Source organism: Rhinolophus sinicus, chromosome 14 (genome assembly GCF_057876585.1).
Source record: "Rhinolophus sinicus isolate RSI-liver-muscle chromosome 14, RSI-T2T, whole genome shotgun sequence".
Lineage (NCBI taxonomy): Eukaryota > Metazoa > Chordata > Mammalia > Chiroptera > Rhinolophidae > Rhinolophus > Rhinolophus sinicus.
Window position 1 is genome coordinate 145,482,685 of NC_142514.1, and position 24,106 is coordinate 145,506,790.

The 24,106-nt window shown below is 40.3% G+C and overlaps 1 protein-coding gene and 1 non-coding gene across 7 annotated transcripts in view; both read right to left on the bottom strand.

Moving 5' to 3' along the window:
* The window catches only part of RIC3 (RIC3 acetylcholine receptor chaperone), a 43,452-nt gene that overhangs the window by 15,405 nt on the left and 3,941 nt on the right, over positions 1–24,106 (bottom strand). For 5 of the 6 annotated variants that reach the window (XM_019728386.3, XM_074335944.2, XM_019728365.3 and 2 more), the window contains exons 2-4: positions 11,925–12,154; positions 10,832–10,904; positions 8,126–8,219 (exon numbers count right to left, since the gene is read on the bottom strand). In XM_019728386.3, the coding sequence (XP_019583945.3) occupies positions 8,126–8,219; positions 10,832–10,904; positions 11,925–12,154 (397 nt within the window). Of the gene's footprint in view, positions 1–8,125; positions 8,220–10,831; positions 10,967–11,924; positions 12,155–24,106 lie in introns of those variants that run through there. The other variant, XM_074335947.2, reaches the window with a different exon arrangement.
* TRNAT-GGU (transfer RNA threonine (anticodon GGU)) lies at positions 16,270–16,343 on the bottom strand. The gene has a single exon. It is a non-coding gene; the product is annotated as a tRNA-Thr (tRNA).

Sequence of the window (24,106 nt, forward strand, 5' to 3'; positions counted from 1 at the left end):
GGTTGAGAGCCCACTGGCCCATGTGGGAATCGAACTGGCAGCCTTTGGTGTTAGGAGGATGGAGCTCTAACCGCCTGAGCCACCGGGCCGGCCCACTTTTCTTTGAAGCAAGGTCACCAAAAGAAAATATGCTGGGCCATTAGTTTCAACTAGCCAAAAATATACTACTAGGCCAACCCTAGAATCACAGGATGCATATACTTGTGCAGAAATAAAGATATAACCTAAAATTTCAGAGCTGGATAATGCTGACAAATTATTCAACTAGAACAGAGAAACTGTGGAAACTGAGGCCCACAGAGGAGAAATTACACATTTATTCCTATTGCTAGCTAATGTGAGCACGTTAGCTAAAACTAGAGTCCCTCCTGACTTCTGAAGGCATTCTGTGCAGCTCTTAGGGCCCAGTGCTCAAGTTCCACAATTTAGAAAACCTGGGTTTGAGTCCCAACTTAGCTAGGAGGCTCTGCGCAAATGTCTGCAAAAATAAAGAGGAGACTCAGGGATAAAGGTATGATTATTTCTATTGAGAGGGGAGCACTGCATCACACTCACAGGCAGACAAGGCCCTACTCGGAAAACCGAGAGTTGCCTGCGTTGGGACCAGTTTTATCCAATGGCAGCATTTAACAGAGACAATTTATTTTCCCCTTAAAAATTCAAAGCATTTGAAGTCAGTGTAACACTCATGAAGGAAAAATGATACATTCTGGATCAGTCTCCCAAGGAGGTGCCATCTATTTTTCTCATTAGCCAGTCCTTAGCCTGCGTTCCTTTTTATGCTTAGCCAAACAAACTTGAGCCTTAATGACCAACAGGGAAAAAGAAAACAGTGTTTCTCCCTATAACATTAAGATGGGAACTGAGGAAAGTACAGGTGCACCATTTCCACAGCCCTCAGCGGGAAGAAAACACAAGCACCACGAGCTCTACTACTTCCACACTAAGTGGCCTCAAAGCCACTAAGCGGCCTCAAAGCCACGAACTGAAGAAGCCTATCTGTCCCACATTTAGGTAAAATCTTACATTTCCTGGGCCTCTGATAGCTCTACTCTTCCCATTAGTACAAGAGTCCTGACTTGCTGTAACTGCTCATCTGCTCTATGTAACCCCTAATTTTTACAACCCACTTTGTGGGGGGGAGGGGGCTCCTGGGGCAGCTAGGTCACCCCTAGCTAAAAGAGCCTATGTGCTTATCACAAAGCTCTTGCCCTCGGACTGCCCACGTTATTTCTCCTGCCTACTCAGTGTTCTCTGATTTTTACTGAATGAAACAGTCTGGATTCTCTGTTTCTTAACTTATGGAAAATCAGAACCTCAATTAAAAAGCAGGATGGCTAGGAGAAGCAGAAACAGACAAGAGAAACTTTCTCAGAGAATTCCACACCAAAGCATCCTCTTTTATCTCTGAACAAGTGTACTCATACTGTCCATATCATGCGTTAGGCAGCCAATCACAGCCCAGCCTATGATATCGCCTGAATTTATCGCAATGAACATTTTCATAGATTCCGTATGGTCTCAACCCGGTTTGATACTCCTGGAGCGCAGTGATTAACACATCATGACTGTATCGGCAGAGTGCCATGAGCATTGTCAGTGCTCAATAAATACGTGTTAGTTTGATTCGTCCCCATTTCACCATCGATTTTCTCCCACGTCCCTGAAATCAGGCTTCCACTCCATCATTTTACCAGAACTTGTGAATATCATATATGACCACTTTACTCTCAAGTTCTAAAGTCTTTTCCTCACATTCTTCATGACTTCTCTGGACTGTGGACCATCCTCTCCTTGAAACGTCCTCCTCCTTAGCTACTGAGACACTGCATTCCTCCCTCTTCTTTAACCATTCCTCTCATCTCTGATCACGGCTCACGTTCCTCCTCCCACCTCCTGAAACAAGGTTTTCCTGAAGGCTCAATCCTAGGACTCTTATTTCTCCATTCTTACAGTCATGTCCTCAGGAAGATGACGCAGTACCACAAATGAAACCAATCACCTCGACAAAGATGATGCCCAAACTCTACCTCTACTCTTTTGACTTTTTACACAAAGCCAGTCTCATTACTCCAGTTACCGCCTGCGCACTTCCACTTGGAGGCCTTGCCACTACACTGAAATGAACCTTAAATTCACCCTTCAAAACTAGGTCCTCGCTGGGCCCAGAATCGTGAGCAGCTGCGTGAGCAGGCAGGCGAGGACAGGCTGGGTATGGCACATTGCAAGAAGCTAGAAAAATAAAAGAAGTTGGGAGAGAACCTCACCAGATTTTTGAATGCTATAAATCCAGACAAATCATCAAGTTCTGAATCCAAGAGTTAAGCAGAGAGAGAATGAAACAGTGTCTAACCACACCATTCATGGTGAGAACAGGATTCAGACAAGCAGAAGACTGAAGGCTACTGCCACACAGCACAACGTGCCTCAAGGGCTGGGTGATCTCGTCTTTCCCTGTGGCTCTTACCCCATAAGCCCAGCCAAATGACCTCCAAAACTGAGTCCTTTATTCTGACCTCAATACCCACATTTCCTATTGCTGTTGTATGTTAGACATGGATGTTCTGTGGGCACCTCAACCATATTCAAAGGTGAATTCATGATCCCTATTCCAAGCCTTATCATCTTTCTCTTCTTTTCTGTGTCTTTATCTTGGTTGATGCCATTATTTTCTTCCCAGTTTGGTCTGTACATCTCCAACTCATCTTTATCTCTTTTTTCCTCTTCATTGTTCTTATCTAGTTAGTTTTCTCCTTTAGGGAACCAACCCCTCTTCCACTCACAGTACAAACGTTAGGGTGAAGCTGTCCATCCCCTCACCTCTCTTTCAAGGGTGGCCATGGGCCCCACAGCCAAGCATCACTCTTCACCTCCCTGGCTAACTGATCGGTTCAGTGACATACACGTATATACAAGACCCAAGTTGGGCCGAGTGTACTGTCTTCTAAAACTGGATCCTGAATCCAGCAAAGCCTGATCTGAAAACTTTTCATATTAACTCTTCCTGGCGGCAGTCCCTGAAGAGACTGTCCATTTGTTTCTGTCCCTAAATCCCTAGGGCTGCTCTAGTTCCCCCTCGTCCTGAAACCTGAATCTTTAGCTATTTCTCTGGTATTGTGAGCTATCCCGCATTCTCCCAATAAACTCTGCCGTCCCTTCCAAATATCTGCTACCCAGATTGGCTGCTTGCAACCAAGCATAACAGCCTGGGTTTTTTTCCCCTCCACGAAGTCCCCTAAATTTAGCCCTTCTTTTCCACTCTCACTGGCATATTTGTTACCCTTTGCTAGAAGATTTTCAATAAACTTCTAGCATGTGTCCAGTCTACATATCACTGTAAGAGGTATTTTTCTAAAGCACAGCAGATCGTGACACTTCTCAAAAGCCTTTAGTGGCACCCACTATACAGACAACGAATTCCAACCCTCTCAGCCTGCCATTCAGGGCTTTCCGCTCTGGCCCATTTATTTTTCTGTTTTTTCCTCCCTTTACCTACCTCTATCATTTACCCCACCCTGGCCTACTCCACTGCAGCTGCCTAGGACTACTTGCTGTTCCAAAAACACGCCTTGACTTGCTCACCTTGGGGCTGCTTGTGCTGCCCTTCCCTCTGAAACATTCTTCCCCCAAATTCTGCCTGAGGAAACCCTTCTAGCCTGTAAGGTTTATTCAGGTTCCCCCTTTTCCATAAGACCTTCTGCGGTAGGCAGACTAATAGTCCCAACCCCCCAAAGATGTCTGCATCCTAATCCCTGAAATTTATAATTATGTTACCCTATGTGTCAGGAGATTTAAGATTGCAGATAGAATTAAGGCTGTTAATCAGACAGATTTAAAATAGATTATCCTGGATTATCTGGGAGGGCACAATGTAATTACAAAAGTCCTTAAGGGGGAAGAGGTTAGAGTAATATGATGTGAGATGGTTTTAACTCACTATCGCTGGCTTTGAACATGGAGGAAAGGGCCCATGAGCCAAGGAGTGTGGGCAGCTTCTAAAATCTGAAAAAGGGAAGGAAACAGATTCTCCACCAGAGCCTCCAGAAGGGAATGCAATCCTGCCAACACCTTATTTTAGCCCAGCGGAGGACTTCTAACATACAGAACTGTGAGATAATAAATGCGTGCTGTTTTAAGCCATTAAGTATGTGGTAAATCATTACAGCAGCCATAGAAAACTAATACACATTCCTAGAGTACACTTTCCAAGATGCAATTCCTTATAGAGAAATAACACCTCCATTGACAACCACATAGGGCTGCACAGGGCAAATCAAAATAAGGAAGATATTATTATTGCTAAAAAATCCTGCTTGAAAGTACTTTCTTTAGAGCTATCTCATTCATTCCTTCAACATATACTGACACTGTCAATATGCCAGCACTGGGAATACAAGTTGAACAATGAAAAGTCTTCATGAAGGTTACAGGACATTAAGGAAGACAGAAAAGTTAACAGATGATCAGAAAGTAATATAATGCTGTAATATCCAGCAAACCTGGGTAGTGTGGGAGCACAAGTTTTGGGCTGAGGGAAGGGCTCTCAGAGAAAATGTCTAAGTTCAGACCTGTGAGAAAAGCAAGAGTTAAAATAAGTGTGCGTGAACTGGGGTGGGTGGGGACACCCAAGCAAAGGAGAATAGTATATGCGAAGTCCTATGAGCAACAGTGTGTAGGTATTTTAGAGGAACAACCAGGAGTCAGTGAGGCTGGACCACAGAGAGAGTGATGGAGAAATACAAAGCAACAGCAGGATGCAGGGCCATGTCACCCAGGACCACGTAAGCCATGTTGAAGATCCTGCACTTTATCAAGAGCAACAGGGACTTGTTGAAGGGTTGAAACAAAAAATATAATCCGTCTGTTTGAAAAGCAGAAAGTGAATTGAAAGGAGGCAAAATTAGAGAAAAAGAAACCACATGAGACAGTTCTGACCTACATCAAAAGTAAAAGCATTCATTCACTCACTTACTCTTTCTTCTATTTCAATTAATACTCTTTTTAGAGCCTACTACGGGCCTGTGCTAGACTCTGGGAATAATCCCTTCCTAGGAGAGCTTAGAGTCCTTCGCAGGCAGACAGACTTATTAATTAAGAAGACATGACAAGACATGGTGATTGATGAGACACAGGAAGTGAAGGAAAAGGTAAATCTAATGATGTCTAATTTCTGCCGTGGGCAACAGTAGATGGTGGAGCCAAATGCTGAGATGAGGAACAATAAAGGTAGAATAGGTTCAGCTGGGAGTAGATGATGAATTCCATTTTGGACATTCATTCACTCAAGAGACATTTTTTATTTGATGGGGATGAGGATGAGGATCTATGACACACATTCAGTAGGACCCTGAACATAGAGGTCAGGATATGAAGAGAGAATCTCAATAAGTAATGGCCATGATTTACTCTTCCACCAGGATACTATATGGGCAAATGCTTGTATCAAAAGTGAATATCTATTCTTTTTCAACTGTGTTTATTTAGTACCTACTATGTGAACACAGTGAACAAAACTTCTAAGCCTGTCCTCAAAGAGTTCATATGCCAGAAATGGATGTTAGAAATCTACAGTCCCACACACATACTCAACATGCTACCAAGTCTGTCTGCTGCCAAAGGGTGCACTCTCACTTCTCCCCTCAGGCCACGCCATGCTTCTAGGAGGAGAATAATTATAAATGGACATGCTGCTCTAGGAATGACACTTTGCTGATCATAAGGACATAAATGAGGACACTTCGATTCTGATTACTAGATCCTTCCCTTAATCTTTGTGTCCTTGGGCTGGATGTTGTGCTTAATATCAGATATAACATGGCACATTATTAACCTTTCAAGAAGCTTCATTTAAACACATGTTCAGATATATATTGCCCACAGGTGAAAGCTGTCTGAAAAGTTTTATTGGGTAACATTAAAAACCTTTTGCTATTTTTATTCTTACAAAAGCATTAATATGAAATTTCAGAAACTGAGTATTTCTGAAATTTTAAGCAAAATCTTGCAGATATGGAGCACATATTATATAAAAGGACTTAGATGGCTATACATGGACACATCTTCTTTGTCTTAAATGCTCTCCTTGATCCCAGAAGCATGGAGACGTGATAAAAGTTTGATCTGACAGAAAAAATACTTGGGTATTTTGGGCTCTTCCAATAATCATAAAAGCACAGACTTGTAGAACAAATGCCACAAAAACCGAAGGTAAAGGATATAAGTATAAAAAGGAAATACTGTAAAAACATGGCACTACCTAGCCCTGGCAGCTTTCAGGGTTGAAGTCCCATAGGGCCCATCCGTAAGGATAAAAAGTGTTGGATTAAGGAGCGTCAGACAGAAAGTCACATCTTTATGACTGGAAAATGAGAGGTATGGGAAAGAGAACCACAAGCTGTGCTCTCTTCAAGGGAAAAGGAACTGCTCCCTAGTTCCTGAGAGGGACTGTGGAAAATGTCTTACACAACCGTCGCCACGCAGCAAGCTGGAAAGAGTCCACAGTGCAGCATCCTGTGAGGAAGAAACATTTTGAGCTAGGACCTGTGGCCCCAGAAACAATGAGATGGCACAACTCCAGCTGCAGGTTGGGACAACTCCTCTGCCTTTGCACATAACACAAGGAGAAGTACCCCTGGCACAAAGAGGACAGACAGTAGTTACAGGTCACAGTATTGTGTTCCTGGCTTGGGCAATGGACAGATGGTGTACATGAGTTGGATGGTGGGGTTCTTTGATTTGAGCTAAAGAAGTCTGAATAGGAGTGAGTAATAGTGAGAAAATATCCTCATGTGCTTCTTATTCCAAGGCCCAGGATTGGGTCTCCCAGGTGGAAGGCCCTGCCCACAGGTATTCATTCATCTATGGCTTTCACGACCCTTAAGTGTGACCTGGGGCTTCAAGGAGATCAAGGCCAAAGTACAGATATTTTTTTGAGGCATGCAGGTCAATAAAAGTCTGGCAGTTCCTCACCCAGACTGTGAGTAGTACAGAGTAAGGGCAGAAAAGTATAGCTGCACAAATTGGTTTAGTCACACTTACACAAATTCTCACACGTTAGATAATGTATAAAAAGCATTTTCTTCAGTAAGTGCTCAATAAATACCAAATATTATTATACACTCACACAGATATACTCATGTATTGATAAGCACACATATCTATACCATTTTGGGGAACATTCCAGATAGTCACTCTGCTTTCTGGATCAAAAGAAGGTCAAGGCTCCTGGGCCCAAATAGACAAGGTTCATCCTCAAATGTCTTTTCAGCAGCACTGTAGCCATTGTAGGCAAAGCCAAGACAAGAGGCTGCAATTTGACGATGTTCATTCTTCTCCTATCCAGGCAAAGATGGGCAAGGCTGGGGCAAGGGAGCAGAGAAAGGGGCATGGGGCACTAGTACTACCAAGGAAGAACTTCTCAACATATTTCCTGCAGGAGATTTTACCCCTCGCCTCCATTCTTCCTCCATTCTTGTCAGAAGGCCTTGCTTAACGAAATCCCTCTTTGTTTTCCATCTCACATTCTGGTTTTTCCTTCCTGGCCTTCCTACATCCATGTTTTTTTAGTTGTTGCCCACTTCCATCAACCTCCTGAAGTTACCTTTTGAGATCCATGGCCAGCCCTGTACCAAGAGGCATGAGTCTTCCCTGTAGGGCATCCTAAGGGGCTAGGTTGGCTCCTGACATCAACTTCACACGTCTAATTCTGTTCCGGCATAGTCAACATGAAATACAAATGCCTAATCTGATCGTACTTGCTCTATTCTCTCATTTTGTCTCAAATAGAAAGCACAATATTTAATAATCTGGTTTTACTTAAAATTATGTCTTTTTTAGAGAGCCAGGAAATTTTAAAAATATGTATTTTTAAAAGCTAGTTATTTTACTCTGAAGGATTTGCTCACAAATTTACTCACAATACTGTGCATAACACTGGGCATATGCTCTTGAAAACTGAGATTGCTTGATAGCATAAAAATGGAAATGTTACGTGAGAAACAATATGCAAATGACAAATAAGGTGACAGCTATGTAAAAATGAAAGTAAGTGGCCCAGAAATCAAAGAAAAGCAAATTTTTGAATTGATTCTCTAAATGGGACATAGTCTGAGTCCTGAAAACCTACCTTTCACCATTAGGTCCCACTCTGTTGATTAATTTTTCCATGGCTTCCTCTGTCTCCTTCAGTTTTTCTTGCAATTGAATAAGCTCAAAATTGGCTGAAAAACAAGCATCAATCTAAGAACCATCATACACAATGCCCTAAGCTCTTCTCTGAAACATGGCTGGCTGTGATGCTCTACAGTAATCCAGGCTAGCCCCGAGACTCAGAGAAGGGCCTGAGTCTTTCTCGCTAATCCAATGAGGATACAAAGGGGGACTGCGGTCTGGGCACCAAGATCTAAAGGATACACGTTTAGTGAGTGATGAACAAATCACTCTCTTATACACAGAAATACAGCAGGACCAGCTAAGAAAACACCTAGGAATGAAAGCGTACCTCTACACAGTCACCCAAGAAGAAATGAAGAAGATAAACATACCCAAATACAATTAATAATCAATGTTATATTCATTTCAGATATACAACATAGTTATTCAACATTAATATACCTAACGAAGTGATTACCACGTTTTGTTTAGTAACATTCTGTCATTATACAAGATTATGATATTATTGACTATATTCCTTATGTTGTTCCCATCCCTTTGACTTATTTATTTTATAACTGGAAATCTGTACCTCTTATTTACCTTCATCTATTTTGCCCTTCCCCTCTGACAACCACCAGTTTGTTCTGTGTCTATGAAACTGTTTCTTCTTTGTTCTGTTTTGTTGGTTTACTTTTTAGATTCCACATATAAGTGAAATCATACAGTATTTGTCTTTCTCTGTCTGACTTATTTCACTTAGTATACGAGTAATACCCTCCAAGTTCATCTATGTTGTTGCAAGTGGCAAGACTGCATTCTTTTTATGGCTGAGTAATATTCCACTGTATATATGTACCACATCTTCTTTATCCATTCATCTATTGATGGACACTAAAGTTACTTTCACACTTGGCTATTCTAATCCAAATGATGCTCGGGGGTAAAGTACCAAACCTGTAAGGTACTTTAGAAAAGGAGTTAAGACCCTTAAATGAGCAGTATTTCACCTACACCTAAGGCTGAAAACATATCTGGAAGGTAATAGTTTAAATGTTATGTTTCTTCAATAGAGGAAGTTTTGAACTAGGGCTGACACCTCCCTGCCCAAGGTTTTCTGCCCAAGTCATGTGGAGTGATGTGATGTAACCTGCCTCCCAGAAGTAGTCTCCTCAACAAGGGTCAGTACAGAGCACATCTATCTACTGAAACTAACATTAAGACCTTAAAAGGAGAACAGAAAAACAAATCCCTAAATCTGAACATGAAATGAACTTTAAAGCAGTAGGAAAACAAAATGTGGTTCATTATGTAGGTGATTTCGTTTTTCTGTTTCATGCCCAGCTACCATTCTACGCAGATATATTTAAAGGATCCTTATAAATGTGATATTTCAAAGGCCTTTTACTACTTCTGGAATAAATTCGTATTCATGCAGCTAACATCTGCAACGTGTCTAGGGGACTGTGCCACATAAATGTTTCAGTTATTTTTATTTTCTGCATGATTCAGAATTGAAGGAGAAGACGTGGATATAACTGCTACTACATGATAAAACAGCTGCTCCTAGGAATTCATTTTATTTACTGATTTCTGTTTTAAATGCATGATGTGACAGGATACAGAATTTGCTACCCTTTAGAGAGTCCACAAATCTTTAAAAAATTATTTTACTGATGCATTTACCATTACTGTTAGGCACTATCTCCACTAAGACCACAGAAGCTTTCTCAAAGAATTCCCTGAATAGGATTTCCAAAAAGGATGCAGAATGGGACTGGAATACCTATTTCCACAGAGAATCCGGAATAAACCCAAAAAGCAATTAAGGCCAAGGGCAGATGCTCCTGTGGTCCAGCCTCACATCATTTTGCTAATCTTTTTTTCTTTTTTTTTTAAGAAGCCTCTGATGAGGCTTCATTATCCACAGGATAAAGCAGTTTGGCCTCCAAGGCCTTCAGCAACATGGCTTAACCTACCTCCTCTTCGGGCCTTCTTTCCCACAGCTGCCCTATGTCAGGCTGTGTCTCACTCAGTCCATCCCATCTATCTGACCAGACCACCTTCACAGACACCCAGCTAGAAGTGATTTCCCATAAGACTTTCGTCAAGTCCCTTCTTTCTAGGTAGTACACTTTTCACAAGTTATTTTTCCGGACATCCATCTTAGACTATAAATTCTTAGAAGAAAGAGCCATGCCATATACATTTCATTTCCCCAGAGAGCACAGAATATTCTAGTTGGTTAGTAAATATTTGATGATCATGTTTCAAGAGCCAGAAGTGTTAAACTCTGTCCCTAGATCTAACAACTGACTTTGGCAATGACTTCATCTTTCTGCTTCACTTCTCCTCCCTATGAAATAAAGATATTAGCTACCAATATTCTGAAGTCTGAAAATGAGAAGTAACCCATTCCAAATGTGAAATGTTAATTTGCTAACATATAAAAAAGTAAACCAGCGGTTTTGCACTTTTTGTAACTATTTTTCCCTTAAAAGCCCAACATCAATATAGACACTTTTCAGAATTCCCAGAGCTAAGGTTAAAAATGACATCAGATTAACTTGGTGCAAGTTTTGAGAAATGCTTTTAAGACATATCCACAGATCGTCCCTCTGGCTGTATTATAGCTGTCTGACACAATAAAACTTGTGACTAAATGGAAAAGGGCACTTACTAATTTTCCTGTGGGTGTTTCCAGGGGTAATGGTAGAGCATTTCCGATCCTCTGCAGTTTTTCCCTTTGAAAGCTGAGAATTGAAGGAGGTACAGCACATCAACAGCAGCTCAGAACCTCAAAGTCACGGAATCCCTCATATTAAATGAAAAAAATAAATAAAAAGAAAGAAAAAAAAAGGTTGGGAGACAAAAATTAAGTCAGAAATCCAATCAAATAGCAACATTAGAGAAACATCTCAAAAAAAACAAACAAACAAAAAAAGCCAACAGAAGGTTTCTAGGTAAAAATTTATCAAGGCACAAGGAAAAAAAAATCTCTCTATAGGTCATCTGCCTTGCCCATGCTCATCAAAGACTCAGCTTGGGCTGCCTGCAGAATTCCTGGACAAGAACTTGCCTCACTCTAGTTAGAATAGCAAAGTGAAGTTCCTGCCTCCACTGCACAGGCTGAGGCCCATGGCCTGGCAAAGCCTGCCTGAAGGTGGAACTTAATTAGGAGTCTGCTTGTAAAAGACCCAAACCATGTCTCCGTGGAGGTAGGAAATATTAGGCTTAGGACGTGGCAATGCTGTTTCAGGAGAATTACTGGACATGATGTTAAAAACAGCACCTCATACTCCTGCAGGGAAAAAGAAGGGCAAAGTGATGTTGATACCTGTCGTTATCTGGTCTCACAGTGGCTACCTGGAAATCATGTGCCAATCCTAATACTAAAGCTCTTCTTGGAACAGCTTTATGCCTTTTCAGTTTGCAAAGATGCCTAGTCAAAAAAAAAGGAGTGGGGGGGGAAGGGCTTTGAACTTCATTGCTAACTGGATTAGGAACTGAAGATCCAGGGTCGAGTCCTGGGTCTGCAGTTTAAGTTGTGAATTCTGGGGCAAATCATTTAAGCTCCAAGTGACGACTTTCTCATCTGTAAAACTGAGATAACAGCTATCCTATACACCTTATGAAGAAGAGGCAAGGTTTAAAGAGATGATAGATTTAAAAAAGGGTTATGAACTGTAAAGGGTTTTAATACTGAAAATGATTTGTAGTACAATGATATTAGATTGTCGTTGATGTAACATGATCAAGATGATTCCACTTACCTTAAATAGAATGTAGAGTATGTACAAAAAAATCCCAAAACCATAGATTGGAATAATCTGCCCCATCAGGCCTCTCCCACTACTTCCTCCTCCTCCGGGGCCTCCGCCTGATCCTTTGGCCTTTGCAAAGGCCTCTGCAAGGTGAGACCTCTGGAAACGAGCCCCAGGGGCCTGGCCGTCTGCGGGTGCCTGGTGATGACGCATCATAGGTGGAAATCGACCCAACTTGCCTGAGAAAATAAATTAATCTGAGTTTATTCCTTCTACTCTTTTAAACATGACTATTATGAAAACACCTCTTGCATTGATGTACAAATAACAAAGTCAAGTCAAAGAAGTTTAAGAAAAAACAGGAACTTGATTATAAGAATACAGAGGTATCACACAGATAATATGATGTGGGAATTTCTAGCTGTTCACCAAACCCATTTTTTCTCTTCCTTTTGGGTCCACAGCTAGACAACATTTTCCAGCTTCCCATCCAGTTAAATGTGGCCATGTGACTGAGTTCCAACCAAAGGAACGTGGGGGAAATATGCTAGTTCAAGGCCTGGCCTATAAGACATCCCATGTATTGAACTCCATGTTCATTTCCTGTCTGTAGGCTGGATGCTGACACCTAGGAAGACCCTGAAAGTCAAGTGATGAAAATGGCAGCGCCTCCAACAACCTGGGTTACTGAATAACTGTGTGGCACAGAGCCCTCTACTGCTGCCACCCTGCCAACTCAGAACCATCTGGACGTGTTTATGTGAGGAGAAATAAACTTCTATTGTGTTAGGGCCATTATACACTTTAGAGTCTGTTATAGCAGGTAGCCACCCCTAACTAATACAGGCAAGGAAATGCAATCGGGTCTCAGTGGAGAATAGAGCTGGAAACTGGAAAGCCATCAGAATCCAGGACAGCTACTCTCACATTCTACCTCATCTTTCTCCCTCTCTATGGAGCCATAAGGCTTTTTTCTCTGTTTCTCTGTGCGTATCTTCTTCATTCTCCTTTCTCTGCAGACCATTTCTTTAGTTTCTTTGCGAAATGGGAGAAGATGGTCATCCCCAAACCCCTCCTTTGCATGTCCTTCAAGAGGTCAGCAGAGACTGGTCATCATTTCAAATTCCTTGGAGGAAGATTTTACATACTCAGCTTGCATAGGTAGGCATCCCTTTCTACTCAGCTGTAGCTGAGCAGATAGGATTTACATAGTACAAACAGGGTCACAGGGGCCCATCCCTGTGAGTGAAGGGCAGGACTTAGAGAAAGGAAAGTGTGCATTGGTTTTCTTGCATTTTTTCCCTCCATCAGAAGCAGCCAAACATTAACACCAACTGCCAAGCCTACTGAGAGCCAGAGGTGAGAAAGAAAGGGAAAACATCTCTTCAAAAGGCCATGTAAACAGGCTTGTGTGGAAAAACCACAGGGAGACAAACTTATAGAGCAGAAAACACTATCGAGAGAAAGGCTTCACAAATCAGACACTACAAATACAAAACATACAGTGAAAACCTGTTGGATTTGACTTCATCAAAATTACAGATTTCTGTTCAATAAAGAATACCACGAACACAGTTAAGACAGATGACAGACAAGAAACAGCTTTTGTAACATCTGAAATTGACAAGGGATTAAATACCTAGAACGGACAAAAATTCCTACAATTGATATGAACATCACAGGAAACCCAATAGAAACATGGTCAAAAGATATGAGTCGGGAACTCCAAGAAAGAAAAGCGTAGAAGATTTTTTTAAAAAGTACATAAAGAGATGGATCAAATTCAAAGTAAAACCAATGAGTAAAATATAAATTAAAACAATGAAGTAGCACTTGCACCTCTCAGAAGGGGAAACATGGGAATGGTGGATAACAGCAAAGATTGCTTTCCAGAACTGGGAAGATGTGGGAGGCGAGACCCCGCAAGCACAGCGGGAGAGAATGAATGGACACAGCCATCCTGCTGAGTTGTGTGTCTGCACTTAGCGACACTAAGTGTGCCTATGCCTTGTGGTCCAGTGATCCACTCAGGTGAATCAATTCCAAAGAAATTCTCAAATAAGGATGTCTGTACCCAAATTGAATTATACTTTATAGACCCATGAGAGTGTCTGCTGCGATGATGAAATGGCAGGGGGCTTGAAGAAACTTTGCTTTCCATAACTGGATGAATGCAAAATCAGTCTGGAGTAGATACAAACATGGAATTCTATAGAGCTTTTAGAAATCACACTTTAGATGTACCTACAGCAACATGAGTACATCTTAAAAAGAACAGCATTGAGTAAAAAAATAAGCAAATACCATCATGCAAGCAGAAGACACCCATAATTATACTACATATATTTTTGAGCAGCTATGTGGAGGTGTAAGGTCATAAAACAAACACATTAAAGTGGGTGCATGTGAATGAGGAAGGGAATGGGCATGTGGATTGAAGACAAAGGGTTAAAAAGTAAAGACCAACACAAGAAAGGAAGCTTGTACTGAAGACGTTAACGAGGCGCTAAGAACTAAGGACTGTCTTTAAGCCAAGGCTGCTCCTGAGGTAAGAAGGAGAGCAGCGGACGGGCAGGTGACACAGCGCGCCACTGACCGGGGAGCACCTGCGGCCTTCGATCCTCTCAGTCAAGCGCCACTCCCCTTGTTCCTGATGCTGACTTTGGGTGACACGGAAATTACGGGAAGAAACGCTTCTTTTTAAGAGAAGGTCATCAACAGAAGTCCTCACACGGCTTCAGACAGAAGAAGACCAGATCACCACTCCGTATTCTGGGCACGGTGACCGTGCTGCTGTGGATCTTAACATAGTCAATGGTGAGTATGGGCTTTAAAGTTGTAATGCACCTTCAAAAAAACACCTAGCCAGCATCCAAGCAGCTAAACTTTCTCTTGAAAGAAAGCAGATATATTGGGTGGCCAGTGCTCAATAAACTAGATCTAACATTTGTAGTAATACGTTGAACTTCATTTTACTGTACTGAGAACACTGTCTTCAAAACTTGGCATAAAACAAAAAAATTAAAACCTGGTAATGGCACAAAAAGCATTAGTTTGCATTTCTAAAATTAAAAAATGACGATGATGCTAATCATTCCACATCTCCCCCCAACACTTTTACAGATCTGTCAGCCAGGAAGGTTTATTGGACAGTTATTATGTTCAGGACTCTGTGCTGGACGTGTGAAAGGAGGAAAAGCCATAAACACAATAGAAACAATAGTTCCCACATGGAACGGTGCTTTTAAAAAGCAGCATATTCAAAACAAACAACAAAAAGGGCAGGGTATTCCTAAAAGATCATGTTCCAATCTATTTAATAGATAATTTTTAAAAAATAAGCTATTTTTTTAAAAAGGTAGGGTATCACGGACCTTATTACTGGACAAACTAAGTAAGGAAAGAATGCAAAAAGGAAAAAAAAAGAGGAGAGGAGTCAAATGCGGTAATGAGACTCAGAATAGCAGAGAAGCAAAGGCGCACCAGGAGGAAAGAAAAGTGTGCGCAATGAGGAAGAGAGGAGAACAAACAAAGAATAAACAAGGCTAACTACCAAATTAGTTTGGCTCCATTTAGGGAAGTAATAAGAGATAAGGGAGGGAAGTAGAGGTGGGATACTTAAATGCTAACTTGTGGTGTATAAATTCGATACTGTGGGTCTAGGATCAGGGAAATGACTTAATGAGAAACGGGTTTGAGGGGGTTAATCTAGTAGTTGAGCACAGGGCCTGCCTAAATGGAGAGAAATTAGGGTTTGGGAAATTAATAAGAAAGCAGCAATTCAGTTGAGATACAAGGGCTGGAGGCTCTGGCTGTAGCTACAAAGAGGAAAGCACAGGTCCAAGGGCTCTTACACGTATGCAATGATCAGCAGCATTTAATACTGACCAGAATACAGAGCTAATGGGAGGGGGCGTCAGAAAGGGGGACAGAAAACTCCAAGGTCAGGAGTTTAAGATACTAGCAGAGGACAATGAGGAAACTGGGAGGGCTCATGATGAGGGAAAGACGGAGTACACACTTTTACATGTTAAATTCCAGGTGTTGGGGGCACATTCAGAAGAAATTGTTATTAGACTATAGCTTGGCTTGAGAAGAGACTCCACGCCACGTAAATGACAAAGCTAATGAAAATTAGGTGAGTGAATGGCTCCCAGGCCAAAAAGGCTGGAGGGATATGTGTACATATGTGCAAAAAGAGGAAGAAAAGGAAACTGAGTTGGTCAAAGAGGACCAGAAACAAACCAGTATCGTAAAAGTCAAAGGAAGATAGACTTGAAAGCAACTGAGAAATCTGGAGGAAAAGACCAATGGCAATCCCTGTTTTTAGACACAAGGAGGGTGCAGCTCACAGTGGCCCAGGTGGGGATCGAACCAACAACCGTGGTGTTACCAGCACCACGCTCTAACCAACTGAGCTAACGGGCCACCCCTAGACACAATGTATTCTTGAGAAAAGGGTGGCCATCACATGAAACCCTGAATGCCTACCTGTTTAGACAATAACTGAAACAAATGTACTACAAAGCATTATATAATAGAATCTTCAGAGTCAGAAGGAGCTTTAAAAGTCACTCAGTCTTTCAACAAATGGTATGGGAACAACTAGATATCCACATCAAAAGGATGAAGTACACCTCATATTAAATCTAAAAACTCAAACTGGATTAAAGACCTAAATGTAAGGGCTAAAATTATAAAACTCTTAGAGGAAAACATAGACATAAATCTTCATGACTTTAGATTAGGCAATGGTTTCCTAGATATGACACCAAAAGCATCAGCAACCAAAGAAAAAAAATAGGTGAATCGAACTTCAAATTTTAAAACTTTTGTGCTGCAAAGGACACCATCAAGAAAGTGAAGACAACCCACTGAATGTGAGAAAATATTTGCAAATCATATATCTGGTAAGTGGCTAATATCCAAAAAATATAAAGAACTCTCACCACTCAACAACAAAACGACCCAATTAAAAATGGTCAAAGGCTCAACAGAGATTTCTCCCAAATATATAAATGACCAATAAACAAATGAAAAAATGTCCAACACCACGAGCCATCAAAGAAATGCAAATTAAATCCACAATGAGATACCAATTTATATCCACTAGGATGCCATAATCAAAAATATATAACAAGTGTTGGTGAGGATGTGGAGAAAATGGAACTCTCATACTCTGAGGGTGGCAATGTAAAATAGTGCAGCCACTTTGAAAAACAGTTTGGGGGTTCCTCAAAAGAGTAAACAAAGTTTCCATATGACCCAGCAATTCTACTCTTTAGGTATATTTCCAGGAAGAATATCAAATAAGATAACACATACAAAGCACCCAGCATGCACAGTAAGTCTTTAACAAATTCTGATTTCCCCTCCCTAAATAATTCCTAAATAACTGAATTCCATAATCTAGTCTAAACGTACCTCTTCACACTTCTTTCCCATTACATTCTCTTGATTCAGCCTAACTAGACTTCTCACCATGCTTTGAGCCTACCCTGTGACTTTTTTTTTTAAAGGAGGACGCAGCTCACAGTGGCCCATGCAGGGATAGAACAAACAACCTTGGTGTTATTAGCACAGCGCTCTAACCAACTGAGCTAACTGGTCACCCCTGCCCTGTGATTTCTTGCCTCTAAGCCTTCGTACTCCAGGGGTTTTGCTTTTCTCTCCAACTCCATAATATCTAAATCCAGCCTATCTTTCAAGGCCAAGGCCAAATATTGCCCTCATCCCAAAGCATTTTCTCATGTCACCCCATGTACTTAGAACACACTCCTCGAACCTCTTTAATTGCACTTGTACCTGGCTTTATTCAAGAGTTACATTTGTGTCGCACAGCCTCTATGGGGATGGACTGGGAAACAGAAATAGGTAACATGCCAGACCCAGGGCGCGCTCTGGCTCTCGCACGCTACACACTTGGCTGAACTAATTGCATGACTAACACTGTGCCTGTTGGCCTTTAATGGAATCTCAAGACTCAGCCCAGTCACTGTCAAGGCTAAAAACCGTTTTGTACTTCACTATCCTGAGTGTTTTCAATTTCACAGTTTTGAGAATAGAAAATGGCAGTCCAGGTAACTGACCAAGGTACTACCCACAGATCACCCTCCCTCACCTCTAAGTTTCTGAACTTCTAAAAGCGCCTAATTTACACGCATTCACAGGCTCTCAAATTGTCCCTTCTCTTCTTTGGACACTTTCAGGGTAAATAGCTCATGTTTTATTAGGAGAGAAGAAAAAGTTAAGGGACCAATTCAACACATTTATCCTTGGCCCTTACATACCAACATAAAAAGAGCTAATTTAAGATAAAGAATTACATATGCGTGTGTTATACTCATATATGTGTGTGTGTGTGTGTGTGTGTGTGTGTGTATATATATATATATATATATATATACACAGATGTGTGTGTTTGTATTTTATCTCAAGAGAGCTCAAGACTCAGCAGGCATGACTCCCTTGAGGAGAACTTGGTGACAAAAGAGTCTGAGCTATTTCAGAAGAACAGGGCTACTGGGAAGGGACTGGGAAGGAACCCTATATATAAGCATTCAAAGGGAGACACTCACTGGAAAATACAGGCCAGCAGGCTCAGCAGGAGATGCCAGAAATGACATTACTGTGGGAGCTTCACTGGCCTAGTCAAGTGGACGTGGTGCGTTGAACCCCACCCCTCACCCCTTCCCCCAAAGCCAATTCTAGCCCAGAAGCAGCATACTGTCATCTGGGAGGGCTTCAGCTACCCCGGCACCTATTCCAGGTCTCAGTCAGCTAACACTAGAACAACTGACAAGCTCCTGACATGGTGTGCTGACATTTTCAGGTTCCACATAAGATAAAAGCAGGGGAACTGCTACTCTGGCCAAGAATACATTGGTTGGTGGAATGAAAGCAGAACTACAGGAGAAAGAGTCCATGTCAACTTAGTATTTGTGAGAATAAAGAAGGTACTTTGTGTGGCATAGGCTCTAAGAAGACAGAATTAAGAAGTTTTGAAAACACAGTTCCAAGGCATGAGTTCATGTCTAAGAGGAAATCTCTTAAAATGCATTTGTTTGGGTATTTCAAAAATTCTCAAGCAGGTAGGAAAGGCAGAGGGGAAAAAGTAGATGTATAGGGAACTCTTCTAACAGAACAGAGAAAAAGATGAACAGAAAGACACATAAGCAATCAGCACGAAAGAGTGGCAAGACTTGGAAGAACCATACAAAGAGGCCAAGGTCCAAAATAAATTAGGATTTACGAAAAGAGTAGCAAAAAAAGCAATTTGCCTGATGGTAAAATGTTATGCTAGCAGAACTTCTCAACCTCGATTTTGCTTCCACATTTCTCTACCAAAGGGAATGCATTTTGGGTTAAATGTAAGATAATTAACAATCCTAAGAAAAATAAATAAAATAAAAGTCCCAGAAGGGTGAAGAGACAAGTTCAAGTCTATTCACTAAATAACTTCTACCAAGAAGATTGGGAACATTTGCAAATGAGATCACTGAACTAAAGACAATTTTAAGAAATTATGTTGATAAAAAGAGAAATCTTGAAAGAATGGAGGTAGTAGATAACTACTGCTCCAGTATGCAAAAAGTAGAAGGTGGATGGTGGACTTCTCAACTACAGGAAAGTGAGTAAGTTGTAGCAATTAGGCTAGATTCTAAACAGGATTCCCCCGCCTTTTATTTTTTTTGATGGAGTAAATGTGGGAAGGAACATTATTTTTTTCCTTATTATAAAAGAAATACATACCTATGGAAAATTGAGAAAATACAGAAAAGTGTAAAGAATAACAACCACCCATAATTCATCCAGATAAACCACTGTTAAAATGTTGGCCTATTTCTTTCTAAATATATAGTGAGTACATCTTTATTTTTCACGCATAGCATATAATTCTCCCATACCATTTAAAACTCTTCATGAATATAATTTACTGGATTCATAATAGTCCATCACATCTATGCACAACAATTTATGTAACAATAAAGAACACAATAAGGTAATAGCTTACAAATGCTAATAGAGGAAGCCATAGTCCCTAGGAGCCAGCATTCATTAAATCACTCAAGTTACTCATTCTTTCATTCATTAATATTTGTTGTCTATTATGTGCACGCTTAGTCTAAAACTGGAGATAGAGCAGCAAACAACAAAAATCCCTCGCTTTGTGGAACCTCATTTATAAGTGCGAAAAGAGACAATAAACAAGATAATGATCAATACTAAGGAGAAAAAATAAAGCAAGCAAAGGGGATCAGCCATGTTGGAGGGAAGTTAAGCTTTTAGCTGGAGTGGCCAGAGAAAGCTCAGGAGATGTCACTCAAGTGGAGACCTTAAGATGAAGGGAAGGCACATGGATATTCAAAAAGAGCATTTCAGGCAGAGAGAACAGCAAATGCAAAGGCCCTGCGATGGGAGTTAGCCCTGGAATGCTCAAGGGACAGCCAGGAGAGGCCAGTATGGTCAAAGCAAAGTAAGGAGGCAGGAAAAGTACAAGGAAATGGGGAAGAGCATTAAGTGGGGCCTTTTAGGTCAGTACAGACTGTCTTTTCATCTGAGTGAGCCAGGAAGGCACTGAAGGGTTTTGTGGAGAGGAGAAACTTAGGTCTGTCAGGATCAACACGGCTGCTGTGTTGAGAACAGACTGAAGAGAAAAGGGAGGAAGCAGGCAGACCACATTCTAAGACAGAATAAGATGGAGTAAAGTAATCAAATGGCCGACTGGTTGAATGATTTTACACAAAACGTTTTAGTGAATTGACTGGTACAATCCTAAGAGCAGTTTCAAATGACTGATACATTTTAAAAAATAATTTGAATGATCTATCAAGAAGACATGATGATCATAAGGGTGAAATTGTGGGGGGAAAAAATCATGAGGCAGTGAGAGAAATTTGAACACCGACCGGATATAAATCACAATAAGGATTGTTTTACATGTGATAATGGTATTGTGGCTATGTTTTAAGAAGAATTCTTATGTTTTAGAGATGCATACTAAAGTATTTAAGGATAAAATTATCCAATGTCTGGGATTTGCTTCAAAATAATCAAGTGTGTGTGTGGCGGGAGGGAGAGTAGTGGAGATACCCATGACGAAAGATGATGGTTGTTGAAGCAGGGTGATACTGGATTCATTTTACTACTGTCTCCACTTTTGTTTAGGTTTGAAAATGCCCTTAACAAAAGTTTGTATGTGTGTGTTTTGTTTTCTTTTTTAAATCAAAGATGGCATATAGCTGAGAGAGATGGTAAATAAATGCGCTGAATAGAAAAATTTCAAATGGCTAGAATTCTAGACCACATTTAAACAGATAAAATGCAATAAGAAAGACTATAAAGTGGTATGTTTGGTTCCAAAATATCAAGCAAACAGTGCAAGACAGACAAAACCTATTTTTTAAAGAAAAGCTTAGGATTCTAATATACAATGAGGTCAGCAAGTAAAATGCCAAAAACCCAAAGCTATCCCCAGGGTGCATTAAGTATAGAATTTTAAAGAGGAATGTGGGGACAGGCAATAGGCTGCTCTTCCACGAGTGAATTGGCTTACACCTGCTGTTATTTGCCTTCCAAGAGGGGTGCACTGAGATACTTCCCACTATGTCAGATATGTCAGATGAGGAATGCATGAGGGAGCTAGAGATGGCAACGTAGGAAAAAAGACTGAAGAATGGGACATGATACTAGTCTTCAAATTCCTCAACTCACCATTTTCCCCTTAAATATACTTTTCCTCCATCCTGTTGTGGTGAAGAGCATCACCATATGTCTGTTCACCTAAGCCAATGACCTGAGAATAATCCAAGACGCCTCCCTCTCCCTTACCTTCCACTTCTATTTTAAAATGTCTCTTAAACGTGTTCTCCTACCCAATGTCGACAATCTCCCCTGCTCCATTTACTCCTCTTCCTCCAGTATCCCTATCTCCCTTTGGGAATCATCACTCTCAACTTCAGAGCAATCGGCATATTCTTTCTACCAACAGCACTGAAAGTAACTTAATTCAAGCCATTAATATGGGTGGATATTAGCTGGAACTATTGGGAAAGAATGGGGGGCAGTAAGAGTGAGGTGGGAATGAGGGAAGAGTTTAACAGAAAAGACACTCTTTCTCCGGAGAATAGAATGTTGAGAAGGTGATGTCTGGAACTGTTGCACCCAATTGCTGCTATCCTGAGAGAGCAGAGGATAGAGCCAACTTGAGAAGGAGCTCAGGAGAGAAAAGGACAAATATCAGAGCTACAGCCCTGATGAGATTGTGAATCTCTGGATCAAGCAACATTAGAGGCCAGTTTCCTTTATACAAGACAATAAATTCTCTTTCTATATTAAGACAGTTCAAGTTGAATTTTCTGTCACTTGTCATGAGTGTTCTAACTGATGAGACACTGGCTTAATGATGCTCATGATGTCTCAGCTGGGTCACTGTACAGTCTTCTCCCTGAAGAAATCCTCAACATGCAGCCTCTATACTGCTGCCAGGGTGTCTTTGTGTCTTTTCTAAAACCAGAGTGGATGTCCCTCTTCTATTTACAAACTTACAATGGCAAATTCCTCTACCTAAAAATAAAATCCAAATTCCTTAAGTATGGCAGAAACAAATCTTCAGTTTGGCCCCTGCCAATTTCTTTGGTCTCACCTCTTACAACTCTAAAGCTATTTTAAGGCTCTGATTTGTTTTTATTTTTATTTTTTATTTATTCCCCCTCTGTGTTCCCTTTGCTTAGGATGACCTTCTTAATCTGGCTGAAAAAAGTGCTTTGTTTAAGTTACTGCCTCAATTTAGCCAAGGAATGCAAGGTTAGTTTAATATCCAAAAATCAATTACATTATAAATTATATCAATAGGATGAAGGACAAAAATCCCATGAACATCTCAATAGACGTAGAAAAAACATTTGACATAATTCGACATCCCTACTTAATAAAAACACTCAACAAACTAGGAAGAGAAGGGAACTTCCTCAACCTGATAAAGGGCATCCACAAAAAACCCGCAGCTAATATCGTACTTAATGGTACGAAAGCTTTCTTCTTTGGATCAGGAGAAAGACAAGAATGTTCACTCTCACTACTTCTATATTCAACATTGTCCTAGAGGTTCTAGCCCAGACAGGCAAGAAAAACAAAAGGCACGTAGATTGGAAAGAAAGAAGTAAAAGTGTCTCTATTTGCAGATGACATGATCATGTGTTAGAGTTAATAAACAATTCAGCAAGGATGCAGATTACAATACACAAAACTTAACTGCATTTCTATAAACTAGTAATAAGCAATATGAAAATAAAATTAATAATTCAAATTATAACATCAAAAATAATAAAATACTTGGAGATATATTTAACAAAAGAAGACTTGTACACTGAAAACTACAAACTTCTTTGAAAACAATTAAAGACCTAAATTAAAAGAAATCCTGTGTTCATAGACTGAAAGACCTAATAAGGTTAAGATTGCAATATTCCCCAAATTGATCTACAGGTTCAACACAATCCATCTTCAACACAATATTAAAATCCCAGATGGCTTTTTTTTTTCTTTCAGAAATTAGCAAGCTAATTCTAAAATTTATATGGAAATGCTAGGTCATAGGACTCAGAAATCAATCTTGAAAAAGAACAAAGCAGGAGGACTCACACTTCATGACCTCAAAACTTACTATAGTAATCAAGACTGTGGTACTGGCACGTATATATATAATATATATGTACGTATATAACAATGGAACAGATTTGAGAGTCCAGAAATAAACTCTCACGTTTATAGTCAATTGAATTTCAACAAGGTTATCAAAACAATTCAATGTAAAAAGAACAGTCTTTTCAACAAATGGCGTTGGGACAACTACATATCCAATTGAAACTGACCTAACACTATATATAAAAATTAACTCAAAGTGAATTAATGACTTAACTGTAAGAGCAAATACTATAAAACTTGAAAACATAGGCATAAATCTTTAGGACCTTGGATTTGGCAATGATTTTTTAGATATAACAAAAGCAGAAGCAACAAAAGTAAAAAACAGATAAACTGGACTTCATCAAAATAAAAGTTTCTAATTAAAAGGACACCATCAAGAAAGTGAAGACAACCACTGAATGAGAGAAAATATTTGCAAATCATATACCTGATTTGTATCTATAATGGATTGTATCTAAAATATATAAAGAACTCTTAAAACT